The sequence below is a fragment of the Anser brachyrhynchus genome, assembly GCF_964034855.1.
Source record: "Anser brachyrhynchus genome assembly, chromosome: 2".
Classification (NCBI taxonomy): Eukaryota; Metazoa; Chordata; class Aves; order Anseriformes; family Anatidae; genus Anser; species Anser brachyrhynchus.
The window spans coordinates 55,258,658-55,280,662 of record NC_137695.1 but is presented as its reverse complement, the minus strand read 5'-3'; the positions used below and the strand labels follow the sequence as shown (position 1 = coordinate 55,280,662).

Here is a 22,005-nt window from a genome sequence, read left to right as displayed (position 1 = left end):
ATAAAAATAAAAAAGGATAAGCATTACCTCAGTACTGCAAAATTTGCATTATTCTCCCACATAAGCAGTTTACCAAGTTTTCTTCCAGGGGCATTTTTGTATCCATCTGCAACTCAGGCAATTTCTGGAACCTACTGCACTCTTTTGGAGAAGAGTACTAGGAAACTAACTCAGATGCTAGCTTAATCTTAACAAAAGATAATAAGAAAAAATTTCAAACTTAGCCAGGACTTCAGGTCTTAACATTTTTTCCATGAGCAATCAGTTCAAAAAAAGCACAAATTAACAGTGCTTATGTTTTCATTAGCAACAAGAAAAAGTGGAGTTCCGTGATAAATAGGCTTTATTGTTTTCTTTCATTTTCAGTAAAACATACCCATACAGCTGTGACCACTAAGCCACAATTTCACATATTTTCAAGCCACCACCCCAACTAGCCATATTTAACCCCCTGTTATATGTTCTAGGAATCAATCCATATGATCTGTTTTCCAACATCGACTTCCTTGTACGGACACAATGTCTGTGATAGTCAAAAAGCTCATGTTAAATCTGCTGACTCATCAAACACACTAGTGGTGTGTTACAGGTGCAGCAACATGAAATATCAGTATACACCAACCTTCTGAAACATTCAGTCGGTATGAATGACAAAATGAGTAACAAAAGAGAAACACAAAATCTCCCTAAAACATACGAATAATTCAGTCCATACCTGCAGTGTGCTGAGGAAAATTTACCTTTACTCTAATTATCATTTGCTGCTCTGATTCTTTATGAAACATGGGTAAGGACAAGTATCTTGCACAGTATCTACAACATTTTCTCCTTCTATTCATGTATCACATTTTCATAATAAACAAATGTATATTTGCAGGTTATCTGCTTGCAAGGCAGAAGGGCATGTCTACATTGCCCACTACAGGATAGTACAGGCATGCTAGGACTACACAGTTTTTAAGGTAGGCTCATTTACATTGTGGTACAATGAGTAGTACACATGCAAATACTCATGTCATCCAATACTTAATGACCTGTGATATGACAAATATTTCCTAGCACTTAACATTATCTGATAAACTTTTTGCTATTCTCCAGTTTCCTAGAACTGTTCCTCTTTTTTTTTTTCCGAACAGCAAAAAAAGCATTAAGAAGAAACTACAGTGAGAAACACTACAGTTGGCAAGTTTAAAAGTGAAATTGTGAAGGCTGTAAAAAAGCCTCTGATGCACTATAAAACTGGTATTTTGTATAACATTTGTTGCTACCATTACTATATTCCAGAAGAAACTCAGACTCCAAAAGATGCTTTCAACACAAGTCTGGTGGTATTGAGTGAGGTAAGCCAAGCGTTGATACAGTTGGAAGGAAAGAGAATTAAATGAAAAATAATACAGTTGCTGCGTTTTACTCTTCTCAGAACTCAGTTCCTCTCGTAGGACTTGGACAGAAGTTCTACCCACAGGGATCAATTGCACAATCCTTCAAATGTTGTGATGGAAGGCAATGAAGAATCAAATACCATGTATCACATACTCAGTGCAATGTGTCTGGAAATGTAGTGCAGAGCATATAGTTGCTGCAAGTGGCTACAGAAAATTCAAGAAAACTGAGAACCAATAATATGAGGTCATAACGGGCCTTACCAAGCCTCAGTGCATCACTCTGTATACCCTTAGCACTGATGACTGCCTTTTCCATGGCAACTTCAAAGTGATATATTTCTCCTCCTCCACCTCCCTCCTCCACATAGCAAGATAGGACCCAGCTCAGAACACCATACAGGGGATTTTTTGGGGGGAATCACCCACATATTTCATGGTTATCCACTCCAAACCACTTAGTCCAGCAATTACACGCTCGCCCCCCCCCCCCCCCCCAGTGCATGTATGTGCTCAGCTCCCTGTGTTCAAGAGACTGAACTCCCTGAAGTTTCCCCACAGAACTTCTGGAGGCTTTGCCAGTGCTTCACAGCACTTTCCTCTGGCACCAGAGTCCTACAGCCTTCTGTACTCTGTCTTCTGACTGGTACAGCCAGTGATTCTGTGCCTTGCCCATGACAAACAATTTTGCTGTTTTGTTTGTTTGTTTTTGGTTTTTGAGAAAATAGCTCTGAGACAGAATCTGCTGTACATGTTGTGTGCCTGTGAACAACACAAATATATATTATGTATGTATGTATGTATATATAGTACAGCATAGCCTGGGCAATACCAAGCAGGACTTCAGCGTCCTGGGGGCCCAGGTGGTTTTCTCCTCTATCTTGCCAGTTAGAAGCAGAGGTGGGGGAAGAAGTTGATGCATTATGCAGACTAACACGTGACTGGTGTCAATGACAGGGCTTTGGCTTCTATGATCATGGAAGGTACTTCAACAAATACAGATTAGTGGGGAGAGATGGGATCTACCTATCTACTAAAGGAAGGAAAATCTTCACTGGTAGATTGGCTCACTTAGCACATTATGCTTTAAACTAATCAACCTGGAAAGTGGGGCCCTAAACCATGAAACTCGCACACTCACGAGCAACAGGATAGAAGTGTGCATCTACTGGAATAGTGAGGAATGCCCCCCAACCCCAAAAAACATTCTGTCAAAAAGGTGAGGCGGTTGAAGGCCCACATAAAATGCCTCTATACCAATGCACACAGCATGGGTAACAAACAAAAGGAGCTGGTAGTCACTGCCCAGTTGGAAAACTATGATTTGATTGCTATTTGATTGCTATCACAGAAATATGGCAGGGTGAATCACATGATTGGAGTGCTGCAATCAACAGTTACAAACTGTACAGAAGGGACAGTCAAGGAAGGAAAGGTGGGGGAGTTGCCCTCTATGCAAAAACAAAACAAAACAACAACAAAAAAAACCATGATTGAACAGAGCTGTCTTTGAAGAACAGCAATGACAGGTTGAGAACTTATGGGTAAAAATTAGAGACCAAGCCAACAAAGGATACTTTGTGGTTGGTGCCTGTTACAGGCTACCCAATCAAGGAGAGGATTTTGATGAAAAGTTCTTTCTGCAACTCCAGGAAGCATTACAATTCCAGGCCCTGACCCTGCTAAGTAACTTCAGCCACCCTGACATCTGCTGGAAAAGCAGCACAGCAAACAGCAAGCAGTCCAGGAAACTACAGGTGATAAATAGCACCAGAGGAGATACAATACTGGACCTGTTGCTCACCAATGCGCAGAAGAACTTATCAGAGAGGTCAAGACTGGAAGCAGTATGGGCTGCAGTGATCATGCCCTGGTAGAATTCTCAATCTTGAGGGTTACAGGATGGGCAGAAAGTAGAGCCAAGACCCTAAGTCTCAGAAAGGCAAATTTTTGGCTGTTTAAGGCACTAGTGTGTGAGATCCCTTGGGAAACTGTCCTCAGAGATAAAGGAGCAAATGAGATCGGGGTGATAAAGGCATTTTTCTTGGGCACAAGAGCTCTCAATCCTGACATGCAAGAAGTTAGGCAGGGGAGGCAGAAAACCAGTCAAGACATCTCAGTTAGTTTAGATATTAAGGAAGAAATTCTTTACTATAAGTGTGGTGAGACACTGGAACAGGTAGCCCAGAGAAGCTGTGGATGCCTCAGCCCTGAAAGTGTTCAAGGTCAGGTTGGATGGGGCTTTGAGCAACCTGATCTAGAAGGATTTATCTGTGCCCATGACAAGGGAGTTGGAACTAGATGATCTTTAAGGTCCCTTCTAACCAAAAACATTCTTTGATTCTATGATTCTATACACACACTAATTTTTAGTGGAGATGGGTTGAATTCCTTGAATCAAGCAAGAAAGCAAGCTTTCTCCAAGTGTGCGCATATGCAGCTCACCTTCCAGTCATGGTCCACTAGTATCAGTTATCAAGTGTCAGTGAAGCCATAGAATTCCTTGCAGATGAGTAGCCACAAGTTTATATGCCCGTTTAGACCCTTCGTGGACTGCAGGTTAGCTACCACTGATTTCAAGAATATATAGCCAGAGGACTGGCTTTTCCTTAGCTTTTCAGACATTACTTTGAAAATAAGATTCTTTAGATAAGGGTAGATAGAGCCACACTCTTTAAATACGATTGAAAGGAAATTAATTTCACCAGGCATTTCCTTATAAGTATCCCTTCTTAAGCATAGTATGCTGTCTCTGTAATACATAAAACCAATAGCAGTGGCCTAAGGAGCCTACATCTTTGTCCAATGACCCCAGTATTGTCTGGCTCCTTTTTACAAGCCTACACACTATTTCCAATTTAAGGAAGCTGCCTTAGCTTCCACTAAAATGTCAGATGTACAAATGCATTCAGGATTTGAACAGCTCATCTACCATTCACTTAGATTGTAGGGCTAGTAATTACTCTTCTCAGGGAAGAATCATCTTCTCTGATGTCTGCTTTCTAATTCAATGGCATGATTCATAGAGGAGCTCCTAAAGAGTAAACATACATTATGAAAGGGAGATCCAACAAGACCAACTTTTCTGTAAAAATATCTTCCTGTGGGTTGACAGATGTCTGCCTCCAGGAGGCAGGCACCAAATCCTGTTTGAAACACCTACATCCTTTCCCCTTTACTTCACACTCCAATGTTTATAAATAATAAAAATAGCCCTTTCCTCCCCACTTTTAATCAGATGGGGAGAGGGGGAGATGCCAATTTCAATTTTGGGAAGGGCATACATTGTCCAGTGGCTTCAGGAGAGTTGCAGTTACATAAATGAAGCCACAATGAATTAAGAAAAAACTCTTCCAATAGCTATAGCAGAATGAACAGAGAAACAGCATTACTATGTGTGAACAAGAGACACAAGCAAGTCTTTGTGTCTTTCCAAGACTTCCACTCAACTCTGCAAGACAAACAAAAACTCCTGGAGTAGAATGAGAAGGATGAAAAGTTTTGGCATAGCAGCAACTAGAAAACACAAGGGATCAAAATACCTACTTGTGCAATACCAAATCTCAGCATAGTACCTGCCAAGAAAAGTTTAGGATAGAAGACAAAAAATTCTTTCATAGAAATCTTTATCATAGGGATCAAGAATGTTTTCAAAGTTTAACTGCGTTTTTGGTACTCATATTGTCCTATTGTTGTACTCAGCGAGGGTCAAAACAAAACAACTTACAATTCAGCATTCCCAGCAGAAGGTTCTGAAAAGTTGCCTTCTGTCTACCTGTAAGTTTGACACTAACACAACAGAGACAGCGATACTATTCATAGTAAGTGGCAGGAAGCACTGGCATGAGCTGTTTCTAGATCCATTGAGGAAGCCCTTAACTTATTGGGCAGAGCTTGTGCTACCACTAATTTGTGCTACCTAGCACTTTTAATCCACTTATGCTAACATGGCTTCCTCTCACTGATTTGGTTTACACCATCCTGAAGAGGCTCCTTTGCCAGTACAGACATCTCATCTATTTAAACATCATCCACACACAGAGAACTACTCTTATACTACATGGAACCATAGAATAATTCAGGTTGGAAAAGACCACTAAGATCATCTAGTCCAACCTTTAACCTAGTACTAAAGTCCACCACTACACCATACTACCATGTTCTAAATTTACATGTTTCTTGAAGACCTCCAGGGACGGTGACTCAGCTACTTCCCTGGGCAGCCTATTCCAATACTTCACAACCCTTTCAGTAAAGAAATTTCTCCTAATATCCAATATATCTTCTAGTGCAACTTGAGGCCATTGCTACTCATTTTATCACTTGGTGCTTGGGAGAAGAGACTGATTCCTACCTTGCTATATAGCCTCCTTTAAGGTAATTGTAGAGTGCGATAAGGTCTCCCTTGAACCTTCTCTTCTCCAAGCTTAACAACCCCAGCTCCCTCAGCAGTTTCTTGTAAGACTTGTGTTCTAGGCTCTTCACCAGCTTCATTGCCCTTCTTTGGACACACTCCTTCTTGTAGTGATGGGCCCAAAACTGAACACACTATTCAAGGTGCAGCCTCACCAGAGCTGAGTACAGGGGGACAATCACTTCCCTAGTCCTGCTGGCCACACTATTTCTGATCCACGCCTGGATGCTGTTGGCCTTCTTGGCCACCCGAGCACACTGCTGGCATATTCAGATATCGACCAATACCACCAGGTCTTTTCCTCCAGTCAGCCTTCCAGCCACTCTTCCCCCAGCCTGTAGCGTTGCATGTGGTTGTTGTGCCCCAGGTGCAGGACCTGGCACTTAGATTTGTTGAACCTCACAGAGTTGGCCTCATCAGTCCAGCCTATCCAGATCCCACTGTAGAGCCCTCCTACTCTTGAGCAGATCACCACTCACTCCTAACTTGGTGTTGTTTACAAACTTACTGAGGGTGCACTTGACCCTCTCACCAAGATCAGTGATAAGGATTTTGAAGAGAACTGGCCCCAAAACTAAGCCCTGGGGTCACCACTTGTGTCCGGCCTCCAGATGGATTTAACTCCATTCACCGTGATACTTTGGGCCCAGTTACACAGCCAGTTTTTAGTCCAACAAAGCATACACCTCTCCAAGCCTTGAGCAGCCAGTTTCTTCAGCACAAGGCTGCGGGAAACGGTGTCAAAAGCCTTTCTGAGTATAGGTAGACCACATCTACAACCTTTCCCTCATCCACTGAGCACCTCACCCTGTCGTACAAGGAGATCAACTTTCTCAAGCAGGACTTGCCTTTCATAAGCCCATGCTGACTAGGCCTGATCACCTGGTTGTTCAGTAAGTGCTGTGTGACGACGGTACGCAGGATAATCTGCTCCATGAGCTGCCCCCACACCAAGGTCAGACTGACAGGCCTATAGTTTCCTGGATCCTCCTTCCAGCCCTTCTTGTAGATGGGTGTCACATTTGCTAGCTGTTAACCGACTGGGACCTCCGCTGATAGCCAGGACTGCTGATAAATGATGGAAAGCATCTTGGTGAGCATTTCCGCCAGCTCCCTCAGAACCCTTGGGTGGATCCCGTCTGGCTCCATAGACTTGCATACATCTAAATGGAGTAGTAGGTCGCTAACCATTTCCTCATTGGTTTCTGCTCCCCGTCCCTATCTACCAGCTCAGGGGACTGCATACCCAGAGAACAACTGGTCTTGCTGCTAAAGACTGAGGCAAAGAAGGCATTAAGTACCTCAGCCTCTTTCTCATCTCTTGTCACTATGTTCTCCCCACATCCAATAAAGGATAGAGATTCTCCTTAGTCCTCCTTTGCTTGTTCATGTATTTATAAAAATATTTTTATCGTCTTTAACAGCATTAGCCAGATTAAGCTCAAGCTGGGCTTTGGCCCTTCTAATTTTCTCCCTGCACAGCCTCCCGACATCTTTGTAGCAGCCCACCCCTTCTTTCAAAGGTCATAAGCCCTCTTTTTTTTCCTGAGCTCTAGCCACAGCTCTCTGTTCAGACAGGATGGTCTTCTTCCACACTGGCTCGTCTTTTAGCATGTGGCGATGGCCTGCTCCTGTGACTTTCAGATTTCCTCTTGAAGACTGTCCAGCCTTCCTGGACTCCTTTACCCTTCAGGACTGCCTCCCAAGGGACTCCACCAACTAGTCCCCTTAACAGGCCAACGTCTAGCCCTCCAGAAGTCCAGGGTGGCAGTTCTGCTAACCCCCCTCCTTACTTTTCCAAGAATCAAAAACTCTTATTAATTCGTGATCACCGTGTGCGAGACAGACTCCAACCTTCACATCAAGCAGAAATCCATCTCTATTTGAGAGCAAAAGGTCCAGCGGGCACAGTCCCTCGTAGGCTCACACACTAGCTGTCAGGAAGTTATCTTTCACACACTTTAGAAACCTCCTAGACTGTTTCCTCTCTGCTGTGGTCTATTTCCAGCAGATATCTGGTAAGTTGAAGCCCCCCATGAGAACAAGGGCTAGCAACTGCAAGGCTTCTCCCACTTGTTTGTAGAATATTTCATCTGTCTCTTCATCCTGGTTAGGCAGTCTATAACAGACGCCCACCATGACATCTGCCTCATTGGCCTTTCCCCTGGTTCTTACCCATAAACACTCACCACTGTTCAGCTCTAGACAACGAAAACACTCCCTAGCATACAGGGCTACCCCACTGCCTCTCCTTCCTAGCCTATCCCTTCTGAGGAGTTTGTAGCCATTCATTGCAGTGATCTAATTGTGCAAGCAATGTTTCTGTGATGACAAGTATGTCATAGTTTTACTGCTGCACAATGGCTTTCCAGCTCCTTCTGATTGTTGCCCACACTGCGTGCATTGGTGTAGATGCAGTTCAGTTGGGCTAGTGATCCCATCATCTTTTTGCAGTGAGATGCCCTAATTCCTGCATGACCATTCCCAGTCATTTTTGTCATTTCTAACCCGCCAATGTTCCTTGTGCCTTTGGTGCCACATGGCTCTCCATCCCCTACCTCAACAGGGGCAGCAGACCGATGGACCTTGCTAACACATCATCCCTTAACAATTGTTCTGCTACCCCCGGCTTGTCTCTGTCCAGCCTGATTTTATCCCTTTCCCCCTTCAAATCTAGTTTAAAGCCCTATTAATGAGTAGTGCTAACTTCCGAGCAAAGATCCTTTTCCCCCTTAGAGACAGGTGAACCCCATCCATTGCCAGCAGGCCTGGTGTCTTGTAAAATGACCCATGATCAAAAAAAACAAAGTCCTGCTCATGACACCAGGTTTGGAGCCAGATATTGATTTGCTGGCTCTCCCTGTTCTTCGCCTCGCCAATCTCTGCAACTGGAGGTATTGAGAAAAACACCACCTGTGCTCCTGACCCCTTAACTAGTTGTACCAAGGCCCTGAAGTCTCTCTTGATTGCTCTCGGACTTCATCTTGAAGCTTCATCATTGCCTACCTGAAAAATCAGTAACAGGTAATTGTCCAAGGGATAAACCAGGGCAGGAAGCTTTCTCTTCACGTCCCAAATCTGGGCCCCGTAGAGGCAGCAGTGGGAAGAATCCAGAAGCTGCCCCATGTTAGATAGTTTCAGCCGGCTCCAAAGGGACCTGACACTGCCCAGAGCTGAGCCAATAAGCGATGCTGTTTGCGCCTCTGTGAGAGCATATTTAAGAAAGGGGAAAGAAAAAAAAAAAAAAGAAAAAGAAAAAAAAAACAACCTACTACACAACAGCAGCTGGGAGAGTGAGGAATGAGAAACAGCCTTGCAGACACCAAGGTCAGCTAAGAAGGAGAGGGAGGAGGTGCTCCAGGCACACAGCAGCAGTTCCCCTGCGGCCTGTGGAGAGGCCCCTGGTGGAGCAGGCTGTCCCCCTGCAGCCCACGGGTCCCACACGGAGCAGATCTCCACGCTGCAGCCCGTGGAGGAGCCCCCGGTGGAGCAGGTGGATGTGGCCTGGAGGAGGCTGCGGCCCATGGAGAGCCCCCGCAGGAGCAGGCCCCGGGCCGGAGCTGCAGCCCGTGGAGAGGAGCCCACGCAGGAGCAGGGGGTCTGGGGGGAGCTGCCGCCCACCCGTGGGGGACCCGTGCTGGAGCAGTTTGCTCCTGGGGGATGGACCCCGTGGTACGGAGCCGTGTGGGAGCAGTTCTTGAAGAGCTGCTGCCTGTGGGCAGCCCCCGCAGGCTCAGTTCGGGCAGGACGGCATCCCGTGGGAGGGACCCCACGGGGAGCAGGGGCAGAGAGTGATGGTGAAGGAGCGGCAGAGAAGTGCTATAGACTGCCCGCAACCCCCATTCCCCTGCGCTGCTCGGGGGGGAGGAGGTGCAAGAGAATGGATGGGGGGAAGGTGGTTTTGCTGGCCTAAGAGTAGGGCACAGTGTGCAGCCTGACACCTGGGGGCAGCGTGTTCGCCCCGGAGCTCTGGCTGGGAGGCTGCGATGCTTGTGGAGGGTGCCGAGCTCCGAGAAGCCATGGCTGGATACCACGGCTCCCGATCGAGATGCCCAAACTTCTGGACTCTCCCGGCCCGAACTGCTGCGCCGGGCCCCCTATGCTCGTCCTGATCTCCCCATGTTCCGAGGGGCCGCCCCTGCAGGTGGGGGCGGGAGGGAGCCGCTCCCGGTCCCGCCCAGCCCCGTCAGCCGCTCTCGCGAGGGCGGCCGGAGCCGGGTGGCCGCCTGGGCCGCCGGACCTCCCGCGCGCCGTCGCGGAGAGAAAGCAGGGGGCTTGTGTCCGCTCCGAGGCGCTGTCAGCGGTGTCCCAGCAGTTCAGAAAGGGGGGTGTTTCTTAAAAGAACTCCCAACTTTACAAAAGCAGAATTTGTACAGAATAGCTCGCGTACATCAAATTTAAACTGACTGATCTTCTTGCTCCCTCCTTATCCCACCACTGAAATAAACTAGATAGTTTCTGTTTCTTCGCAATGGAGAAGAGAGCTAAGCCTAAAATAAGGGAAGTTAGCTCATACTCAAATCTCTCGTTCAGGAGGGGAATTTCTCTTTCAAGCTCTATGAAGCCTATGCTTATTTTGGAGCCTATGCTCATTCCTCTGCCTGCTGCAATAGCAGACAGATGTACAGCGGTTGCATAACTACAAGACAGACTTTTGTGACCGTTTTTTCCAAGGCCTTCCCGCTTCTTTTGTAACACTCATTGCTGTGATTCTCATGTGGAGAAGTTTTAGCAAATGAAACTTGGTGAACTTCTAAGATTCAGTTTTAAATAGTCCCCATAAAATGACACAATACAAGCAAATCGAAACACACCAGACAGAGATTGTATTTTGAAATCACACTGCTGAGTTTATGACTTCAGAGACCATCTGAAGCTAAGTTATCAGGCTGACATAATGCATGCTAGGAGTAAGTTACAGTATGAGCAGCAAGCATGTCAAAGATACATTGCACTTAGTGTTTTAACAACCTTCAAGAGGATTTTTCATCCACATTCCAGTAACTTATGTGAGTGAACATAACCAAGAAAGTAAAGCACTTTGGCCTATTAGAGGAGGGTCTTTTACCATTGGCTCAGCAACCAGGCAACCACTGACCTTTAACAATTCATTCATATTTCTGCCTCGGGATAAATTGTGTGTATACACACGCATACTTGTACCATTTAACCAGATTACACAAAAGTTGTTCCCCAAAGGAAACAAGATAAAAACACCTCATTGTTTGCAAATGTGGCCACAGAAACCTCAAGTGTGCACATCATGCAGTCTTAACTCTTGTGCCCTGCAGAACTTTATTAAATATTGCTCTGTAATTTATAGGTATAGAAAAGGAAGGGAGATCTCATGTTCAGCACTTTGTAACGGCATACCTGAAAATAAACTTAAGAAGGAGAATGCTCTTGTTCTAAGGAAAGTTACTTTCTTTTCCTTGGATAGGATCCCAGGGTAAGGTTTAATCAGCAGTACAAATGCTAGTATCCTAGCACTATTATGCTCAGGTACTTCCAACAGCAGAGACTGATGAATAGAGGTTAATTCTACCGTCACAGACCCAGCCTATTCAACCTTACTTGGCCATTCCGATGAAATTTCAGCATTCTGATGAAATTGCAGAAATTGCTAAATAAGCACAGTTTCAGTTGTGTTTTCAGTAATCACTGAACAGCCTTCTTCTCCCTGATGGATACACAGGACAAATGCCACCTTCCTCAAAAGGTGAATCGTTCACTGTCTCTAATAATTAGCTAGAACAGTTAAAATAGAGTAAAATTACTTGAAGTTTTATGGTAAAATAAAGATTCCAACAGTACTTTTGCTTGTTGCCTGTGTGACCTTTATCAAATGTTTAACAATACGAGAGAGTTAATTATGAAAAAAAGGTACACGTGTTTAATTTATATATACTCCTTTAAAAAAAAAATACCTCTCATTGCCATCTGAATTGCTAAAAGCTGAGTTTTTTAAACATGTCTATGACAGAGCATCCTTATGCAAGTTTGGCAGACTTTTCTGGCTCAGCTTTGGCTGATCATTTATTCCAGAAGCCATCTAGCTTACTATAAAACATGTGCTTGATTAATGCTTGTGAAAAGCTGTAATTTCACAGCAAACTGTAGTGTGAGAGGTGGCACATACTGAACATTTAACTGCAAGAAAGCATGCTATGTTAGTCTTACAAAACGCATTTGTCTTTTCCTTTTATTTTTAGCTTGGTTTCCTAACTATTACTTGTGAGTACAGAAATATATGTGCTTTAGATCTCTGTCTTTAGTTTCTTCCCTAGCTGTTTTTTAATTTGGTAACGTCAATCCTGGCCAAAATATAAGAAGGCCTTATGATAGTTCCTTCAAGTTTCCTGCAAACAGGAGTTAGCTGGAAGATGAAAACTGTATATGCTTCCATCAAAAGAACACAGTCATGAGAGCACGTCCTTATTTATCAAAAAATCCATTCAGGAGACTGACCCCAAGACTAAAGCACAGGAAAACAGTTTTAATAAATTTTGCTGCTTATAGAATTTGCTGCTTCTTTTAAATGCTCTTGCTATTTATCTTTCCTCCTTTTGTAAACCAAAGGGCATTCAATTTAAATGCCACCCCACTGCAGTAAAGAAACACAGGTTTCAGCATCTGAAGCGCAAAAGAGAAAAAAATGTTTGCCAGAGCTGGATTCAAACTTAGTATTGTCCTTAGGTGGTAAAAGGGATGCATATTAACAGCACAGTTTTGCCTTTCATGGACCTGGTGAAAATTTGGCCTATCCCCCTTCCTCCTGTCAGTTGCCCTGCAATGTATCATGGCACAACTCAATTAATCACCCTATTCCTGGTCAACAGAGGTTTCTCCCTACCCATTCTGCCTTACTATCTCTCCCTCAGGGTCAGAATGGCACAGCTAGAAGTTGGGTGAAAACCTGGGAGAGTATGTTTAAGACAGCTGAATTCCTCTGACTGATCTCTGTGCTAATAAAAATTATTCCAGTTTCTTTTTCTTCATGTTCTAAGCAGAAGTAAGCATTAAATAGTATACTTTGAATGAAATCTGCACTGCCTATGTTTGTGTGTTGCATTGACCAAGACTGGCAAATTACAAGCACACCTGAGGAAAGAGAAGCTTTTCTGCCTCTCATTCACTTCCTATGAATTATAAAGATACTATGACATTTGAGACAAGAGTCATTTTGTCAGTGCTGAACATGCCATCTCTAATGTTTTGCTGCTCCTTTTCTAGTGCCACGGGAATTGAGGACTTGTATTTTGAATACAAAATATATAACATTCAATAATATTTTCGGTGTTTATGAATTGAGGACTGTGTGTCTCCAGACTCACAGAAAGCTACAGTGAACCACAGCAGAGATGTACAGAAACCATCAGATAGAGACTCACTTGTTTACGGTTAAGTATGGCCTTGGAGCCCAAGGTAGGAAATGAGAAGGGCCCCGAGATTAACGGCAGTGTGCAATAGCTTCTTCAGACTGCAGAACACACGTTTCAAAAATGTCACACATTTACTGTACAACAGTCAGCTTGACTGCTGACACAATTTACTTTGTGGAGATAGTTTGCTTACAAGTTAAAAATCAGCAGTAAATCAAGCTGAAATGAGTAATAAAGCAGGCATAACACTGGAGATCTCCATGCTTGCAAGTCATTCAGAGTCAATTCCCCTGATACAAGTCTTTCAGCAGTGCTGCAGTAGAGCTTGAAATGTCTGCAAGTGTGATTGAAATTAAAGTCAGGCTCTTCAGCATGTGGCGCTTGATCAAGGGTGACCTCCATCACCAGTGTAGCCAGCTTTGATTGCACATGAAGAAAAGAACACTTGGTAAAAACAAAAGGAGGATATATTAACAACAGCTACAGTTACCACAAATGTTTCTGTTCCTGGAAGCAATTTTTTTATTTTTATTTTTTATTTTTTTATAAAATTGCTGTTCAGGTTGCAGTTTGGTAGATCCTAGACTTTCTCCTTTTAAGGATTCATTTTTAGCAGAAAAACTGGCAAGTTAAATACGCTCCTCTAGTAACAAACATCCTTAGTATAGCTACAGGGCACAGAGGAGCCATTTACAAGCCTAAAGAAAATATATTTGCATTTTTTGTAGTGATGTATTGGGTTTGGGTATTATGTGCCTTTGGTTTCTATTGCACAGGCATCCCTAATATTGTCATGTCCTGATTTACATAACCATTATCTTAAATAGAGGTGGTTTCTATAGGATTGTGTTATGGTTTTATTCTTTTGTTTTCATTAGAATAAGTAATACAACACACAGTCATCCTGAAAAATAAAGATAAAAAGGAATGCAAAAGGATACACAGGGAAATAAGAGGCAGTGATGATTAGTTAGGGAAAATTAAATGGATTGAATAATAGTGAAAGGAGACCAAATCATAAACATTTCATGGTAACAACTATGAAACCATGTAAGCATGTAAATATAGCTTTAAAAGAAATCTGGCTTAATTAGTCCTATAATAACGAGCAGATAGCATTTTGATATATTTTTAAAATGCACGCTTCCTCTTAAAACTTCGAAATATTTCCCAGAAATGACTCGGTACTTGGGGAAATGTCTATGAACCAGAAGGGATGGTAGTGCCCTCCAGTGGCGAAAGCAACTGTTGGTCTTACACTTCACAGCCAGGGAGGGTAGGTACCGTTGTCGTTGAACTTTTCAGTCTCTCCTCTTTCAGTCTCCATTATAACAGTGGATGATACTAAGATGATACCAAGTACACTAACAATACAAAAAACATCTGTTCACTTCTAAATGCATACATTGGTCAGGGCCTCTAATAACGATTGTCATCTTTTTATTGTCTCCAGGATCAGGTCAGAGCATTCGCACCTAACAGATTCTTCAGGTGATGTTCCTCAGAGCAACAAAACCCACTGCCACAGCTTTAGTCAGCATGAGGGTCAGCATTTAAGTCAGCTGGCTGTACAGACAGGACACAGGGAACAGGGGTTACAAAAGCACACTTCAGAAGTGTTCACAGAAATGGTTACACAAACCTTCAATATGGAGGATCCAGCACATATGCACAAATTTCACATTTTGCAGACTTCATAATAAAAATCTCAGAACACAGGCCTGGAATCATAAAGAAAACATAGAAAAGACTTTTTTAGCTAGTGTGTTTCAGAATTTCTGCTAGGATGTACTGTGCATCTGCAACTGCACATTTAATTTGTGCAGTTCAGCTTTCAGAGATAGAAGGGAATACCAAATATTTAGTCCTAAAGCCATATACTGTGGTAAGTATTCTTATTTCCTATGTAAAATTTTATTTGTGTACTTAACCCTTTAATTTTCCACTGAAATATACTATATATTTCTACTTTCTTTCGTGTTTTATTTTTTCAAATTTACATAACAACCACATTGCTGTTTTGCTTTAGCTCAGCCAAGGCAAACATCACCATATCCTTTTGGCTTTCCAAGTAAAAATGTACACAGAGTCAGTCGAACCTATATCCTGTAGTGGTCCCAAATGCCCAAGACTACTTACAGCATTTTAGCAAAATTATTTATACTCAAGCATTTTCCTTACCCAGAGATCCCTACTCAGAGGCTCAAGAATTTTACAGGGAAATAAAAAGAAAAGTTCCTAATCCTCTATTTTTCAATAACAGGGACTGAGAAACACATGGAATGTTAGAATATCCCAAGTTGGAAGGGACTCACAAGGATCACTGAGTCCAACACCTGACTTCACACGGGACTACCACTAAAAATTAAACCATATATATGACATCATTGTCCAAACGCTTCCTGAACTCCAGGAGGTTTGGTGCTGTGACCACTTCCCTGGGAAGCCTGCTCCAGTACCCAACCACCCACTCAAAGAAGAACCTTTTCCTACATTCTGAGCTTCCCCTGACGCAGCTTCATGCCATTCGCTCAGGTCCTACCACTAGTCACCAGAAAGAAATCAGCACCTCCCCCTTTGCTCCCCATCATGAGGAAGCTGTAGAGCATGATGAGGTCAACCCTCAGCTTGCTCTTCTCTGAACAAACCAAGTGACCTCAGCTTCTCCTCACACATCTTGCCCTCTAGACCTTCCACCATCTTTGCTTCTTTGCTGCCCTAACACCTGCACTTATGGATACTTTAGTCAGCTAAAAGTTGGCCTTCAGATTTGTTCTGTAGTCGGTAGTAGCCATTCCCAACGTGGGTTGAATAAAGCCTAGATTCTAAATAGACTAGAGGAATAGTTTTTAGATAAATATTAATGTAATCTAATGCATGCATATTACACGAATTTATGCAGCTTGTGGTAGGTTCTTCTTCTTGATTTTTCATCTTTTTCTTCCTCTCCCCTTTATTCAGTGTTATCCTCCGTCCCCCTAATTTCCTCAGCTACTTCTTTTATGTTTCACTTTTTCCACTTTTCTTTGCAGCCCTTGCTTTCATATCCAACTTCTGTTTGTTCCTGTTCAAGATCTTCTTTGTTCTCTCCCTTCCCTTTTGAATTTCCACATGCAAATCATTCAATCCTACCTCAGTTTCCTACTGTACCCTCTCTTTATTTCTCTCTCCCAATCACTGAAGTCAAAAGAGTGATGAAGCAGCAGCTTTGTTTCACAAATGGGGTAGGAAGAAAGCAGAGGGAGCAGTAGTTCAGTTTCTCCTTCTCTTGGGAGATGAAAAGAGACTCAAGGCTGAGACTACTTGCAAAGCTACCGATCAGTATTTTGACCAGTAAAATCTCTTGCTGTACAAACCTTGTAATCCTTCACCAAAGTTCATATAGTTGCAGTTAAAGAATGCAGAATGCATTAGGTTCTTTCTCTTAACTCCTAATGCCAAAAGACTGTGAGTAATCATAAAAAAAAAAAAAAATCTGCTTCCTTGGCATCTTTAAGTGTATAAACCATGTTTACATATTTCTGAAATGACAGCAAAATTGCATGTTTCAGGAGTGCACCACGTCACAGGCAGATGAGGAAGTCACAATTAAGATACTCTTCCTGTAGTAACTCAGAAGCTATAGTTTTGACAGCTGAAAAGGGAGGAATAAATTATTTTTTCTCACTAAAAAAAAAAATGCTGCAGAAGGATGTCATTCTAAAGAAAAAAAAAAAAGAAACCAAGAATTTATAATATAAAATTTAATTAGAAATCGAATGGGATTTGTTTATTACTTCTTATTTATGAACACATTGTAGTTCAGTGTCCTTTTTTTTCCCTTTTCTCTTTTCTTAGCACAAATTAACCTCCTAAAACTGGAGTAGCCAACAACTGGGTAAAGGGTCCCAGTTTGAGTGAAACTTTTCTCAGGATCTACAGAAACAGTTTCAGAAGATATCTTTTAACTTCCAGTAGCAATTCATTTGTGCATCACAACTAGCAATCCCGTAGCAACTATGTGTGCACTGCAGCAGGTGGAGAGAAATACTGAATAGAAGGAAGGCAGCAATGTGACTTTTTTCCTTTGTTTTTCTCTGACAAAACTGTCATGTCCAGCTGTGAGACCTAATTCAATCAGACTTTCATATTTTCTCCATGGCTATTTCCATGGCACCTGCCACTGCCACAGGGTTTGGTTGGAGTGGATTATATCACATACCAAATCAGTCACAGAATCATTAAGGTTGGAAAAGACCTCTAAGATCATCTGGTCCAACCATCGCCCTACTACCAATATCACCCAATAAATTGTGTCGCTAAGCGCCACTTCCAAATTTTCCTTAAACACCCCCAGGGATGGTGACTCCACCACCTCCCTGGGCAACCCGTTTCAATGCCCGACTACTCTTTCTGAGAAGAAATGTCTCCTAATTTCCAACCTGAACTTCCCCTGGTACAACCTGAGGCCATTCCCTCTAGTCCTATCACTAGTTATCTGTGAGGAGAGGCTGACCCCCAGCTCCCCACACCTTCCTTTCAGGTAGTTGTATAGAATCATAAAGGCTGGAAAAGATCTAAACTTCAGCAACCTAAACCTTTAGCAACACCTTTCAGCACCCTGCTCATGAGCAGCCTTTGATGTGCCTTTATTTGAGCTTACAACCGCACTCATGGTGCCCATAAGGCAGCAGTCTCCCCTTTCGAGACCTCACAGAGGTCCCGGCCCGGCAGTCCAAGGCTCATCCTGTCCAGTCCTGGTGGACTGCAGCTGGCTGATCTGCCTGACCATGGCAAGAAGGCAGCAGCAGAGCGGGCCAGGGGAGCACTCTGCACGGCTGTGCCCTGGCCACAATGCCACCACCACCCCCACCCTGCTCACCCTTCTTGTCCATCAGCCACATGAAGAATCAGGGCACGAAGCCAATGGGCCCCTCACATTAGGCCAAAATGCCTTGTGGTGGTTTTTTTTTTTGAAAATTAAAAAACAAAAAATAAACATAAAAAAGTCTAAGAAGGAACTCACTCTAATACAGTCTTCAGTGGCCCTATACCAAAAGAGTAGGCTATGACTCAAGCAAGGAGGACAGATAAATATTACCTGATACTACAAGTACCAGTCTAGTCTACAGGACACACACATACAAAAAGTTCTCTTTTACCTGGTGGGGTCAGAAGGTGGATAGATGTGTTCAAAATAACAATTACAACATTAACATAATAATAACAAATATTAAAAAAATAATAATCAAAACAATTTTTTAGGCAAAAAACACTTGGATTTCAAATTCGCTAAGTCCCTAACACCAATACATAGCCTCTGAAGGAGTCAAAATAAGGTTCTCCTGTAGTTTCATTTAAAAATAAGATATAAATACAATATCCTGATGCTGAATTTTGATATTGGAGTCTCTGATTCCTAAGTCTGATATTCAGTATAGACATTATACACCATGCTATTTGGGATATATTCTAGAACACAAATAGATAAACTAAGTCTAAGACACGTGTAAGGAAGCATATGAGCTCATTGAAAGTCTTCCCTCACCATGAAGTGATAATTCCCTTTTGTCTCTACCAAAATCTACAACCACTACTGCTACATTAGTCAGCCAACATTTGCCTTTTTTCATGAAAAAGGATAGAAATAACACAGAAAAATGACACGATGTAAGGCTAAATCAGGCCCCTATAATAAGTCCACTACTCCTTCATTGTTCTCTGTACAGAATCCTTGAACCATCAGTTTTAATTTATTTAGAAAAGCAAAAACATGACTCAGGAAAAAAAAAAAAAGCCAATAACCCACATTATGCACAAAGCAATAACACTTTACTGCCCCTCCTTTCCTAAGTAATTTCATTTCTATAGACATTAAAAACTTATCTTCAATGGAATTATGACGAATAGTCACTAGTGTCTTGCTGAACACCCTGAACATTTCTGCAGCTCCTACACTCTGTCAGGTCAATATTAAATCTGGAAGAAATAGCTTACAACAGAGCAGGCAAAAGTAACCTGGAAGTTGAAAATGGAGAGCCTTTTAAAAGTATCAGAATTATTTTCACACTAAATACTTTTTCAGTAAGGATTTTTTTGGTTTGTTTGCTTAAAATGTAGCTTAAAGCAAAAATACTCCCCTTCAAATAAGAAAATGGCGTTAATATTTGGATTAAGTCAGATTTAACTATAAATTCCTCTCCGTTCCAGAATCCAATTATCCTCTCAATTAAAAGCACAGTATAAGGGGTTGGGGAAAAAAGACACTTCTGTAATACGATTTCTAAATTTTTACCTTATATACTGGAGGGAGTCAGGTTTCTTAGCATCTAGGAGAATATGATCCACAGACCAATATGCAGCTTAAAAGATTTGTAAAATGTGCAAGTATTTTCAGAAGAATGCTTTCAATGTACTCTGATTTTCAGAGAGTTTAGGGGCACAATATGAAAGTAATTTGAAGTGTACATTTCCCGGTGACACCAGGAATATTTTTCAGCCTTTTATTTTTTGGATTTCTTGGCAAGACTTCCTCTCTAATCTTAGCTCTCAGTTTCTGTATAACAGCCCAGACTGCCAACAGGATTTTAGAAGAGGAATGCCTTGTGGCAAGTTTTTTCTGACTTATTACAGGAAGAACAAAATGTGCTTCTCCACTCACCATTAGTCAGAAATGGAATTTCAAAGAATTTGCAGGAATCCAGCAGCCAACAGTCCATTCATCTGTGATTTGATACTCATTCAAGTCAGGGTCACAGCTTCATACTAAAAATTCACCAGCTCTAATCTTTCTTCTCTGTAAACATCAACTGAGAACACACACTTCTGGGAAGAAGCTCCAGTTCTCATATTTGCCCCGTCAATGTTTGACAGGTTAAGTTGGTTTTAGTTTAAAGTCACCTCTGAGATATGAAGGTATTGAAAGCAAGAATTCAGTTAAGCAGCTCTTTAGCTCTAAAAAGTTATGGCCATTATTAATCAAAACAATGGAAATAGAATTGAAATGCAGCTGTAGTGCTACTGACAAGAATTATTGCTCCTTATTTATTTCTTGCTTTTATTTTTTCTAATAAATTATAACATATACATTCCTTAATGAACATTTCTACTGCATACTAAAGCAACAGAGAGAATGAATATTATACAGAAATTATTAAATCTATTTCTTAACAACTATCACTTTAAAATATTTTGTAGCAAGGTTAATGATTCTTATTCTGTTTTCTCATTCTCAGCATTTTTCAGCAAAAAGATACAACTATATTTTTAAATCCTGTGAACTAGTCTTTTACAGTAGACTTCATCTGAGTTGGAATTAAAAGGAGTTTAAAACAATTTAAACTAAAAATACTGTTCTCTGTTGAGTTCCACGTAATTCATTTTCTATCTTAAGCCCTCCAACATTGCTGAGAACAGTTCAGGCTTGGTTCAAGTCTACTAAGCTTTTGAATGATGTTCCAATATTGTTATTCTGATAAACTCAATACAGCTTCAGAACACAAGAAGAACCAAGCAATGGTGGAATCTCAGTCAGAGTTGCTTAAAGCACAACTTCTGCCCTTCAAGAGCCTCTGCCTGTCAGGTTGGGGGCCATCCACAATAAAACCAAGTACTTAGTTCTGGTCAATAAATTCTACATTTTGTGAATATTTAGAATGAATTGCCTTTCAAGATGGATTGCAATTGAGAAATAAGATGAAATAAGCAAAACATCTTTTTGTTTTCAAAACATGATTCTTCCATCTTTCCTTTTATGGATGTTCAGTGCACTCATTGATCCCAGCTGATACTTTAAAAACTTGCTCCTTTTTCTCTGGAGAAAACTGCAAAGTGTCATGGTTCCATGACAAAAGGGCTATCCCATCACACTTTTTAATTTTTTTTTGTCAGCATTCTTTTTGTCTAGACCATCACATCTTGAAAGTCTTAATGTATGTAAATACATTCCTAAATACAAATTATTTCCAAATTAGGGCTGAGGAAAGAAAAGCCATCGCCGTACTGTTCTGACATGATTCCACATCTTTTGCCTTTTGATCACTTTTTAAAACACCTCGACTCACAAGTTCTGTTCAGTTTGAGCCAAGAGATTCTCTCCTGCTCCAAGATGTGGACATGCTTGGTGCAACTAAAACTGACCACACGTCAATAGGAAATAAGTCCTTGAAAAGCTATGGGTCAAGTGTCTCATGAACAGTTTATGAAATACATTATTTTGTGTCAGAGTAACTGCAAACCTCAATTTCCTCCTATTTAGGCAGGTTACAACCACAGGGCCTCAGGGTAACAGGATCAGCCACCAGACTTAGCTCTGCACAGCCTCAGCCCTCCTTTAATTAGCAGTGTTACTGGTGTCATGGTGCTGGAAGAGCCAAGCGAAGTGCTATGTTTACTATCCTTATTTTGATGTGCCTATAGATTTTCTTACAGTGTTTATCAAAAGCACTTATGAGCAATGTATCTCTTTAGTCTGCTTAAGCACAAGTGCAAGAAATAACAGTTCCAAATACTTTCAAGAAGAGCTGAAAATACAACCCTTTTTTGAACTGCCCACTAAAATTACAGCTGTATGAAATCCAGGTCAAAATCCGCAGGTTGAACTCTGCACTCATCTCCTTCAGTATCATCTCTCTTTCTCTCTCGCCTCCTTCCCAATGCCCCTCCATGTCTAGGTCCTGATGCCACTATACATATACCTAAATAAAGCCCTTGGATCAATGCATTCAAAACCAGGACATGATCACTGAATACGTGCACTGAAATCCCATGAACTGACGTAACAATAAATCTAGAGAGAGACTTCATAAATCGTACTTGGGAGCCTTCAAGGACAAAGACCCAAATGGTT

At 41.9% G+C, this 22,005-nt stretch overlaps 1 protein-coding gene across 9 annotated transcripts in view; it reads right to left on the bottom strand.

The window, feature by feature from the left end:
* Positions 1–22,005, bottom strand: part of TNS3 (tensin 3) — a 258,158-nt gene that overhangs the window by 224,601 nt on the left and 11,552 nt on the right. For 2 of the 9 annotated variants that reach the window (XM_080581759.1, XM_080581766.1), the window contains exon 1: positions 8,803–8,959. The exons of 3 other annotated variants lie outside the window; for them this stretch is intronic. In XM_080581759.1, the coding sequence (XP_080437885.1) occupies positions 8,803–8,922 (120 nt within the window). In that variant the 5' untranslated portion in view covers positions 8,923–8,959. Of the gene's footprint in view, positions 1–8,802; positions 8,965–14,820; positions 14,900–22,005 lie in introns of those variants that run through there. 4 more of the 9 variants (XM_080581772.1, XM_080581767.1, XM_080581768.1 and 1 more) reach the window with 4 other exon arrangements.